Here is a 12,382-nt window from a genome sequence, read left to right as displayed (position 1 = left end):
TTAGTCTGATCTTCAGCGGCATTTCAGTTACTGTCTCTGCTTCTGCAGCTGCAATTTAGCCCACAGTTAGAAGGATAAATGCCGGCAATTAATTGTAGGTGCAAAATTGTGCATGCTGTAATTGAACGGAAGGGAGCCGCTATCACAACAATAGCAGCAGTTGAAAAGAAAACTGCAGACCTAGTTTATTTTAACTACTTGCGTTGGTTCCATCACCTCACTTGCTTTTCGAGCCCGGCATGTATTTATCTCCCCAAGGGCTTTGGGAGATAAATACATTTCAGGTTAGAAGGGATGTGGAGGACGAGAGGCAGCGCTGTTCACTTTAACTAGTGCAGGCACAAAACAGATAACAGGAAACAAAAATTATTTTCAAAGTACATACTGTGCAGTATGTGCAGTATGTAATACACCACACCAATGGAAGCGTTGCGTAAGGACTTCAGCTTGCACAAGGGGGCCCTTGCCCCCCCCCCAAAATTGGTTCTGGGGAGGATGAGAGGACCCCCAGAAAGAGCGTGGGGGAAGGAGAGGGGGGATCATTGCATGTGGCAGATGGAACAGTTGTAATAGCATGATATTGACTTCTACCCAGTGTATTGTATTAAATGGCAATTTAATTTAATACATAAAGGTAAAGGGATCCCTGACCATTAGGTCCAGTCATGACCGACTCTGGGGTTGCAGCACTCATCTCGCTTTATTGGCCGAGGGAGCCGGCGTACAGCTTCCGGGTCATGTTTCCAGCATGACTAAGCCGCTTCTGGCGAACCAGAGCAGCGCACAGAAACACCGTTTACCTTCCCGCCAGAGCGGTACCTATTTATCTACTTGCACTTTGATGTGCTTTCAAACTGCTAGGTTGGCAGGAGCAGGGACCAAGCAACGGGAGCTCACCCTGTCATGGGGATTCGAACCGCCAACCTTCTGATCGGCAAGTCCTAGGCTCTGTGGTTTAACATTAAATAAATAATGTATTTAATACATTAATAAAATGTATTAAAGCACTAAAAAGTTTGTGTATGTTTTGTGTGTAATGAGGTGATTCATAGCAGTGGATCGGTCCCATAAAGAAGCTTTGCCAATCTGGTGCCCTCCAGATTGCAACTCCTATCAGCCCAAGCCTTTAGCACATCCATGCTAGTATTATTTATTGATATTTATGATATCTGTGGGTCACTTCTCATTAGACATCTCAAGGCAATTTGCATTAGTAAATCTGCACTCCCAAAAAATCTGGAGGGTACCAAGTTGGAGAAGGCTTCCATATAAGAAGAGAAATGTCAGACCGGGAAGATCTAGAAACATCACATTTCATAATAATATAGGAAATCCCTGCTGCAGAGTGGCCAGAGCATCCATTGAATTAAGATGTGATCACAGAATGGAGATTCCCCAAGCAGCAGCTGAAGTACATATAAAGCTTATTCAATGCACATTTAAAGCACATGGTACCCTGGGAACTGTAGTTTTCCCACCACAGAGCTGCAATTACCAGCACCCTTAACAAACTGCATTTCCCAGGATGATTTGGGAATGTGCAGTGAATAAGTTTAAATGCAGTGTGGCTCTGCCCTACTGGGATCATGAATACAGCTATTATGCTGTGCCTTATAAGTCAGTTTTTAGGTCAGTGTATTTTCATCTACTATTCAAAAATAGGTGGGTGACTTTCTCATTAAAAATCTAGTTCCTTTCCCTGGTTACAAGCCCTTCTGCCACCATCAGGTATGGCAGCAGGTCAAATTAGTCTAGACCTTTTTAAATACAAGGACTGCTCATATTTGTTTATTCAATAGTACGAGCTATATCAATTCCCTTCGGCCATTGATTCTCTCTCTTTGACAATAAGAAAAAAAAACCACAAGAAAAAAGAGCAAGGAAAATTATATATATGCCAGAGGAAAAAATAAGCAAAAAAATATATGGCTGAGCATTATCCTGGATTGATGCAGTCTGGCGATTTATAAATAGTCTCCATTTAAAAATGAATAAATTAAGTGCTCATCCTTCTTTGCTTCTTTTCATAATATGTTAAGTTTTGTTAACAATTGCCTAGATTTGATTATACCATTTGATTATACCATTGTATAATAGTTTAGAAGACTGGTTGTTTTCAGAGCTGTGCAGTGCTTTATCGGCCACGATTTTATTCCAGTCTGAACTTTAATCACGCAGGTGTTACTCCTTGCAAACAGTACTGGAAAATCCTCTAAAAAAACAGTCTTGAGGAAGCCCATTTTCACTTTGCTCCATGTGCTTCCTCAGCTGCACATTTCAAAGCTTTGGCTTCAGACTGATTGGGATACTCTGCCTCACAAAAGGAGCCCTTATCAAGAAGAACACATGTTACTGTTAGTTGGCTATCGTTATACACCTCGAGCATTTTTCATTTTACAAGGAATCTCCTGTTACGTGTCACTTTCCAATAGCCACTTAAGGGGAAGCACAATATTTCCATCTGGTTCTCCTTTCCCCCCTCTGCATTGCTTGTTGACGGATGGCTTAGCAGCTTCCTGTGTTATCGGCTTGGCATAGGAATGCAAAATCAGACCTCAGTGGTGTGAATAAAGCAGGGACCTCTCTGTCCATATTGAAAATGGGAATCTTGTACATGGAAATCTGTCATATTGCACAGGCCCCTTGATTGCCATTTCCTGCAGTTCGGATATGTAGGTGCTGGTGATTCCCTGTATATATGTGAATTGTGGGGCTTGGGTGCATGTAGGGTGTACATCAGATCCACTTGAGGAGGAACGAGAGTCTTTTTCATACATTCACTGGGCAGCTGAGAAAAGGACCAGGTCTACTGTTGCTAGTAATATGTTCCACACTTTCAACAGAGTTCAGTGGTGAGGAACAGGTGGTTCTCCAGATGTTGTTGGACTTCAACTCCCATCAGACTCAGCCTGTATGCCAGTGGCCAGGGATGACTGTAGTTGTAGTTCAGCCGCATCTGCAAGGCCACAGGTTACCAATGCTGGAGAAGGGCCTATATATGGTAAGGCACCCTGATTTTCCAGCTGTATGCAGCCTGGGATCCGCCCCTGCCACTTAATGGATCCAAATGGTTTCCAAGAGTGGTAGGGGATGCTTTATCCCATGTTGATGGCCTTTCAGCTGATCCCCTGGTGGCCAGCTGGAATGTGGAGTTAACCAAGGCTATTGACTGTTTGGCTCTGAAGCGCCCTTTCTGATTGCATGGAGCCTTGACAGCCCCGTGGTTTTCCATGGATCTGAGGGCAATGAAACAATCACTGAGACAGCTAGAGAGTCAGTGGCGGATAACTCATTCTGAAGCTGACTGGACACGGGTTAGAGCTCAATGCCGAGCCTACCAAGTGGGGATTGTGATGGCAAAGAAGACTTTCTTCACCGCCTCTATTGAATCTGCAGAAAACAGCAGCAGGAGACAGCTGACAGTAGTGATAGGCAAGAAATTTAATGTTAACAAGAAACTACAAAATTCACGCTTCTCTAATTTGGACCCATCTGTAAGCCGAAATTCAACTATCCTTCAAATTTTTTATTTCTCTGAATTTTGTGATATAATTCTCCTACCCATGTGTACAAAAATGCACATATAATTTAGAAATGCATTGTATTAGGGGAAAATGATAGCAAAAATGTGTATATCAAACTTTGAAGCTTGCCTGTTGATAGCTTGTTGCACAACCTTTTTAAGATGCAGATATTTCAGTGAGGGGGAAAGCCATTATTAGTGCTCAGCTACAAACTATTCAACAGTTAAGATTATAAGAATCTGATGACAAGCTGACAGATTGACAGTTCTGTCTACACAAGTGCACTATAATATGATATAATCAGCTTATTCATTTGGGAAGCAAATCAACCTTCTTTAAGCAGAGCTGCATTATCCATTAAAAAAACAAAAGGGGGGGGGAGTTAGACCTGAAATTATAGAAAGGAGAAAATATTGATGGCCTTTTCATGCTACTGTGACACTAAATTGTGTGAATATGTTTTACATGCCACCTAATGATTGCTAGGAGCACTATTGGGTCTGCTAAGGGCATTAATGGAAGAAATCCCAATTAAGCCACTTATGCAGCCTACAGCTGTCACTTCTCTCCACTTGACAGGTTCTAATGTTTCCCCATTAAGGAAAATGTCAACCAAATCCAACTAAGTCATACTGCAAACTGGGACCCAAGTAAATGAGCCCTGTTGTAAGAGACTTCCATTGCTCTCTTGTGGGCACACATACCTTTTCGCTAAGGGACAAGAGTAGTTGTACTTATTGTATTTTTTTCATGTATAATGTGCCCCCGTGTATAAGACAACCCCTATTTTGGGGACCTCCAATTTAAGAAAATGGGGGGAGATGGCCCAGAGTTGTTGAGCAAAAAGGTTGGGTTGGGAGTGTGGTGATCACACAGGGTCCCTGGATGTTTCACCGTCTATTGATCCCTGTGCCACCACTTTATTTCCCGCTGCCACAACCCAGGCCCTACCTGGTACAATACCGAGTCCAGTCAGGGTTAAATTGGAACATAAACTTCTGTTTATTTATTGCAGTTTAACAAGGGTGTGGTTTCATAAACGGTATCGGTCCATTACAATCATGGGGTGCCTATCCAGACCTATAACTTCCGCTACCTGCTCTCACTCACTAAACCACCTCTCAGATATTTACTTGTCTTCCTAGCCCCTAACTGTTCCTGACTCAGCTTATTTCGCTGCACTGACTCAACCTACCCACAGACTCTATCCCTATTCACTCCTACTCCAACCAACCACCCAACTCCCAACGAACTCTCCCCTTCACCCCTCCCAGAGCTGGTTTTATAGTCCCTCTGACTCCATCCCTCTGGGTTCTGATTGGGTAACCTGTTTAACTATTTCACCTCCAGCGCTCTCATGTTAACGTCACAGGAAGTGCCCAGGTTTTTTCAGGGTTTTTTTGGAGGGGATTGCCCAATTGCCACAGCAATCCACAGTAGCCCTTGCCGCAGTCACCAATCATCAGCCCAGTTGCCACAGCAGCAGCCAATCCACAGTAGCCCTTGCTGCAGCCACCAATCACACACACAATCGCCGCTGACAAGCTCCCGCTAGCGGCTGCAACCAATCGCTCATTCCCCATCTGCACTATCCATGTATAAGACGACCCCCCATTTTGAATATTATTTTACAGTAAAAAAAAACCTTGCTTATACATGGAAAAGTACGGTAATTTTATTTCTACTGTACTAGAAGCCCGTGGGAGCTACTGCCCACTGAACTGGTAGGGTGGAAGGCCTACTGCTTCCTTGGAATAAGTGATATTTGTGCTTCAGCTTCTCTTTCCCTCCCTCTGTTTTTCCTTTTAGCTCTCATGCACATGCTCACAAGGCACTGCAGTATGTAGTATTTGCATTCTAACTCCCCTCTTTAATCAGCTCCATGCATGTCTGTCTGGCACCTTTTGTACTTCTCTCTCTCTCTTTATACTTGACATTAGATCCATCCAATCTCTACCACTTGGTAGATGTAATGCCAGAACTGTTTGTTCAACTGGAATAACCAACGTCTTATTTTTGAAACAACACTAACAGTAACCAATCTTTCTGTTTTGTAATAAACTGTGTTTTTTTTATTCTCGGCTTTGGATTTTTGTTTGGATAGCTAATTCCCCACTGCGCACTACGTCTGAGCTAATGATCTGAAGTCCCATGTTCCTCCTCTACACATACATTGATTTGTATACTGGAATGACAATAGCAGTAGTTCAGGGACATTCGACAAATGTCAGGAATACAGCCATGCTGAAGACAATATCAGATTTATTCTACTTCTGTTTGAAAAAGAAATTACAACAGTTTGGAATATTAAATTTTGTTCACTCAATGAACAACAGCATGTAATAAACTAGAGATATTTCATCTGCAGTTTGCTTCTTCAGTTGTGTGACTCAGGAAGAATGCTTAGAAATTTACTAGCTCTGGTTAAGGATGCCTGTCCACGTCCCATGTGGATTTCAGAGCAGGTCGAACAGTATTTCTGGTCAACAGAAATGGATCAAAATGCAGTAATGGGCCATCTCCCAAAATACATATTGGAGAGCTATCATCACCTAGAAAAAAACATCTACACACAAACAATACAAGAGAAAAGGTTTGCTGTTCCAAAATGTTTTGTCAGACTTAAAAGGTGGCACGATTATTTTTCAGTGCTGGAGAGCTAGGTGTTAGTCACTGAGATCCTTTGGTAAGGAAAGCCTGAATGTTAGCAAGATATCTCCTGTTTTGCATGGAAGAAAGTCTGAGCACCCACCTACACAATTTCTTTTAAAATCCAAACTGAGATTCAGAAAGCAGCTCTGCAGCTCACAGGCATATGGCTTGGGTACATGTGCCCTTCAAACGGAGACACGAGCTTCCTTGGATGGCAACACCTTCCTAATGTGCTACTCTAGATTTATAAACTCACTTTAAAAGCAACCTAACAAAAGCCTATGTAGAAATTACAGTGCATACTCCATTTAAAACATATACAAACATGAATAGTACATAGAGGTGCAACGGGATTTCTTACATTTCTCCCAGAGCAAATCCAAGGCATCTTTCATAAGCCACACCTTTCATTTTACATCTTGTGCTTTACTTTCATGTACATTTCCAACAGGATGCTGTGGAAGGCATACATGACCATCAGTTGCACCAAAGGATATTTCCCTTGGCTCGTACTTGAATACTGATGTATCTCTAGACTTTGGGAGAACTAAGAGCATAGAAGGGGAAATTTCACCAGATGTAGGATTCCCCAGTCCTCTCTTTTGTACAACAATCCTTCTGTGGGTCTGAATGTGAATGCTCAGGGCGCCCTAGTTGCTGGCACTTAAGTCCTGTCCCTGTCATAGGCTTTCTAGGGGACCTTGCGCAAACCAGATTACAGTGGTACCTCGGTTTACGAACTTAATCCATTCCAGAAGTTCATTCTTAAACTGAAACTGTTCTTAAACCAAGGTGTGCTTCCCTAATGAGGCCTCCCACTGCTGGTGCCCTTCCACCGTTCGGATTCTGTTCTTAGACTGAGGTAAAGTTCGCAAACCTGGACACTATTTCCGGTTTTGCAGAGTTCGTAAACCGAATCGTTCGTAAACAGGACTGTTCTTAAACTGAGGTACCACTGTAGTTTCTTCATGCCCGATGTTCCTTTCTGTAACCTGGGAGCAACAACCCATGCCCATTTCAGTTGGATACGTTGGTCCCAAACTCTCATTGTTCAGTATTAAAAGGGCACACTGTCAGCATTAACCTTAACAATTCCCATCCAAGCAAAATGGCTGCCAGCTTTTGTGCAATAAAAGCTGCCATGTGAATTTAAGGGCTGTATTAATCTGCCCGAGTAGGTCTTGAAGGCCACATGCAAAAGTTTTTCCCAGCTCTACATCTCAAGACCCTTCTAATTGTGGAGGTTTCAGAGACTGAATCTCAAACTAAGCATGGAAAACACATGCTAGTAGTCCCTCACCATCACAGACCCTTCTCAGGCACTGGGTGTATGGTATATTCTCCACAGAAAAATATAATAATTATAGAACCTTCATTAAACAAATCTCAGTTGTACATAGCATCTAGTCAAATCTAGACTAGATTCTTGCCAATGTATGTGTAGACAAATATAATGCCAGTTTATCAGAGTTTTTGGTTAGCTGATTAGTTGAGATGCCCCATTCATTAAACCGGAACATGATGCAGGAAATGTAAATAAAGTAAAATAAAAAAAAACTTGTGAAAATATGTTCTTTGTTGAAGAGTTAGCTATTTATTACATTTATACTCCACTCTTCCAAGAAGGAACGCAGATTAGCTTAGTTCTGGTTCCTCTGAAATTTGAGTTCCTATCCAAGCAGTTTACAGTGATAGACCTGTCAAGCTTTGGCAACAAGAACTGCTTCATGTTCATAACATACTTGGGGGCATTTTCAATTCTCTCAATGCTCAGGGATAAGGTAACTGGAAACCTATAGGCTACATCTGTCTCTCTAAAGGACCATCATCTGTACCCCTCAGTTACTGACCCAAAAACAAAAGGGGGAACAGCATATGCAGAGAGGGACTAGGGCGGCAGGGCTGAGGGATTGGGCTGTCATTTCACCCTCCCTCTTGAAGGGATTTCCTGGCCAACAGTTGCTGACCAGAGAAGAGAACATTAAGCTTCTCAGCTTGGTATTGGTTTTGTCAAATCCCTCGGCAAGGTGACACTTCTAAATCGTACACAGACATATTGAGATAAATTGTTGTTACTTTAATGCTACACAAAACTACATTTTAAAAGATTTTTAAAACAACTCGCTTAAAAAGTACAATTTTTCCCAATACATCTCCATATGACAACCAGAAGCAGTTAAAAAAAAAGAAGACATATAAAATCTTAAAAAGAGAATAATTACAGCAGCCATTTTTTGGTATAAGAATATATTATTTAGAAGATTACTTTTTCTTTAAAAAAATGTACAACAGCAGAGATTCCTTATTGTCTGCATCCATAAGGATAAATACTAGGGTTCTTTTTTTATATAAAAAAGGAACTTGGAAAAAGTGCTTGTGGCAGTGTCAGCTGTTCAGTCTCATCCTCCGTCAGTACTGTGCAATCCCATGATGCTTAGCTAGACTTGGCAAACCTCTAAAGGATCTTTGTGTCCATTATAATGCTGGAATTAAAATACAAACATCGTTAGGCCCAAAGAATGAGGTCTCATCCACTCAGAATAATTTTTGGCAGCGCTCAGACATGCTGATTCAGCACACCTTTTAAGCCACACGCACAGCAACTGTGGTAATCCCTATTTGGCCACATTTACACCATACATTTAAAGCACTAAGAGACCACTTTAAAGAGCCATAGCTTCCCACAAGGAATTATGGAAGCTGTAGTTTGTTAAGGCTGCTGGAAGTTGTTGAGAGACCTTTATTTGCCTCGCGGGGTTACAATTCTCAGAGTGCTTTAACAATCAATCCCTCTTCTTAGGGAACTCTGGAAATTGTAGTTCTGTAAGGGGACTAGGACTCTCCTAACAATTCGAGAGCACTCTCTCTCTGCTTTTCATTACTGGTTTTATATTGTATAAATAGTTGGTCAAAAATGCATTACAATTCTATTTTATTTTGTTTTTCACAAGCATATGTTCAATATATTGCAGAGAAACTAGCTGGATTTTATCAGTTTATTTGCTGAAAACACCTCATGCCATAGGCAATTTTCTATTAATGTTTTAAATGTTGTCACCCTGTTTCTTAATGTGAAAGTATCCTTTAAAGAGGGATAATTACCCTGGTGTGCCTTGCCTTTGCTTTTCACTTCTCCTTGCTTCCAATTGCCAAACTTTCGTTCTTCTTCTTCTGTAACTAGTTAAGAGTAGAATGGAATAATTAACAATGGCAGTCATGAGGCATCTGATTTGTCAATATAGCAGCCACCGAGTCATTGGCACAACCCAGCAAATATGATCATCAGTGCATGAAATCTGTTCGTTTCAGTGGAGTTTCCTTACAATGTGCCCCAAAGCATCTGCAGCATCAGTGGTGGGTGTACAGTAACCATTATTTTTCTCTCTGGTTGTTAGTTTCCTCTGGGAACCAAACACATGTAGGCACCAGTGGGGAATGCATGAGAATGTGAACTGCCTTTTGAGTAGGGTTGGCCCATCCCGTTTTGCCACCCAAGAGAGGCAGTGTGGTGCAGTGGTTAAGAGCGGTAGACTTGTAATCTGGTGAACCGGGTTCGCGTCTCCACTCTTCCACATGCAGCTGCTGGGTGACCTTGGGCTAGTCACACTTCTCTGAAGTCTCTCAGCCTCACCCACCTCACAGTGTTTGTTGTGGTGGAAGAAGGGAAAAAGAGATTGTTAGCTGCTTTGAGACTCCTTCGGGTAGTGATAAAGAGGGATATCAAATCCAAACGCTTCTACCCGAGGCAAAACGGGAAGCTGCTGCCCCTGTCTCCTGCCCCACTGCTGAAGCCTTACTGGAGTTGTGTGGCAGTACCTTCTGGTAAGATCTCGTGGAGCTCTCGTGAGATGGGAAGAAATGGAACATGATCGCTATAAAAATCTAGCTTGGAATGAAGCCAGATCAATAAAGCTAGGAGAATGAAAAGCCCATAGTGAAAAGATTACAAGGTGAAACATTGGGCATCATTTGGGGCCAATGCTGAAAAACTAAAAGCAGGCTTGTCTGTCAGTGGCTAGCTTACCCTCTGCCACTCAGAAGGACTGCTCTGTCTTCATTCTTTGCCACTGTGATCCAAAGGCCATTTGACTGCCTCAGCAGGAGCCACAAGCACTTGACAAAGGAGAGCTATAATTTGCTCCGCATGTGTTCTGCTTTGCATGCATCATTTTCCTATTAGTTGCCTTATTACCAGAAGTGCTATGCTACTATGCTTAAATGAACCAATTAATTCATGAAATTTGTACACCCCTGTTTTATTGGCATCGAAGGGAACCTGTGGTGGCTTCCTTCCAGAGGGCATTATAGCATTACACATAAGAATGTAGGAATCTTTGCTTCAGCGTGAAAATCACAAAGCCTGTTTTATCAAGCACAGCTGTAAGTGAAGTTAGAAAATCTTCTCGTGTTCTGTGGTGTATTCACAGCCAGAATTAGCTATACCCTTTGGTTCAAAAGTTCCCATTACATTAGACCTGTTCCTCAACTTACTATTAAGGCTGTACTCCTACATACTTATTTGGAAGTAGGGATGGGAAGAAATTTGATTTGGTTAGGATTTAACGCAAACCTACCAGTTTGCAAAATATGTGACTGAAGCACAGCTATCCTTCAAAATTTGCACTTCTATAAAATTTGCACTTATATGAATTTTGTATTGCATTTCTTGAAACAAATAATGCACACAAAAATGCATATAGCTGGGCAAGTATGTGCAAAAATGCATATATTTATGAAAATGGCATATAAAAATGTGTTGTATTAGGAGAATTCTTGCAAGAAAAACCTCAAAATCCTGATTCATCTAAGGGAGTCTGGGTGTTGCCTTTTCAGCCTCTGCAGTTGTCCTTGTTAACCCCACAAACAGCAGCTTGTCTTACCTCTTTCACAGCATCATCTATTTGCTTCAGCTCCTCATAGCGATCCCTGGATTCCCAAAGTGGTTGGAGCAATACTTCTTCAACCTCTGGAAAAAGCTAAAACGAAAGCAAGAAAGGTAAACTAAAATTGTTTCCAATAACTATGTGTCTTGAAATGAGAAAAATTCAGCATGCTAGCATTGTATAAATGAGTTATTAAAAGTCTGGAATGTTAGTACCGCCCCCCCACTCCTATGCATGCTAATGGCAAGTTTTTCCTTGTGGTGGATTTGTAGCTGGGCTTGGAAGATATAGCCTTCCATCCCTTCAAGTTGTTTTTACTTGTAAACACCTATGAGATGATTGCTAATCACATTGAGTGTTTCCAAACAATTGTTTTTTTGTGGGTGGGTTTCAGTTGCATACCAGGAAATCCAGGTTGTGCAATTAAAGTGGATTTGGGGTTCTTGCACCCCTCAAAAAAGCTATGAGAAAACGCACTTGATCCAAGGGCTTTTGATCAATCAGCTTATTTGACCTTACCTTTGTTACAGTTTCAAACATTGGGATAAGAACAAACTTCAGGAAGCCTATCTGTGCTGTAGGTTTGGTCACTTTGTCTCGGTCCATGAAAGGGGCCACCGGAAGGCCTTCGGACTTTTCCCGGTCACTCTAGGACAAAGTGTAGCAATACATTAAGTAAATTCAAACCAGTGGTCAATATTTATCTAATTTGGAATGATATAATTGGTTATTATGTGTGACCTGTTTATGCTGTATTATTTTTTTTTTTAAAAAAATTATATTTGAAAGATGCAGCTGAAAGATTTTCAGACCTACAGAAATTTGGGGCGTTGGAGGAAAAGTGGGAGGGTGGCAGAGACATCTTCTGGGGGTTCTCAGCAGGGAAGATTATGTGCACCCTAAACACACTTATCTGGAAGTAAGGCCCACTGAACACAGTGTAGGATTGCTCTGCAAATGAATGAAGGGCAAACTGAGCATTCTTTCATCTTTTGCTCTTTCTGCTATTATTCAATTGCTTTTTTGGCTGTATTTTAAATTTTCCACACTGGGAACATGTTAAATCAAGAAATAATAGAACTGCCTTTTTGTGCTGCCTATCACGATCAAGCCTTACTTGGTGTGATGCCAACTGCTACAGCTTGTATATACACATCGTGTTGACGGATTTGAGAGGGCAAGTGGACTGCTACTTTTTTTTTGTTACTTCCTGCAGTCATCTCCAAATGAAATCCGGTAAGAAATGATAACGATGTGGCACCATAAGGCGATTTTTCCCAACACTAATGAGATTCTCCTTTTGAAATGATCACAGCGCTTTCT

At 41.6% G+C, this 12,382-nt stretch overlaps 1 protein-coding gene across 5 annotated transcripts in view; it reads right to left on the bottom strand.

Annotated features, from left to right (window-relative positions):
• Positions 1 to 8,097: 8,097 nt before the first annotated feature.
• The window catches only part of PDE9A (phosphodiesterase 9A), a 74,926-nt gene continuing 70,641 nt past the window's right edge, over positions 8,098 to 12,382 (bottom strand). For all 5 annotated transcript variants that reach the window (XM_053386804.1, XM_053386805.1, XM_053386807.1 and 2 more), the window contains 4 exons: positions 11,579 to 11,707; positions 11,057 to 11,152; positions 9,279 to 9,353; positions 8,098 to 8,659 (listed from right to left, as the gene is read on the bottom strand). In XM_053386804.1, coding sequence (XP_053242779.1) covers positions 9,303 to 9,353; positions 11,057 to 11,152; positions 11,579 to 11,707 — 276 coding nt within the window. In that variant the 3' untranslated portion in view covers positions 8,098 to 8,659; positions 9,279 to 9,302. The remainder of the gene's footprint in view (positions 8,660 to 9,278; positions 9,354 to 11,056; positions 11,153 to 11,578; positions 11,708 to 12,382) is intronic.

This window comes from Podarcis raffonei, chromosome 4 (assembly GCF_027172205.1).
Source record: "Podarcis raffonei isolate rPodRaf1 chromosome 4, rPodRaf1.pri, whole genome shotgun sequence".
NCBI classification, from domain to species: domain Eukaryota; kingdom Metazoa; phylum Chordata; class Lepidosauria; order Squamata; family Lacertidae; genus Podarcis; species Podarcis raffonei.
This window is presented reverse-complemented; position numbering and strand designations above follow the sequence as displayed.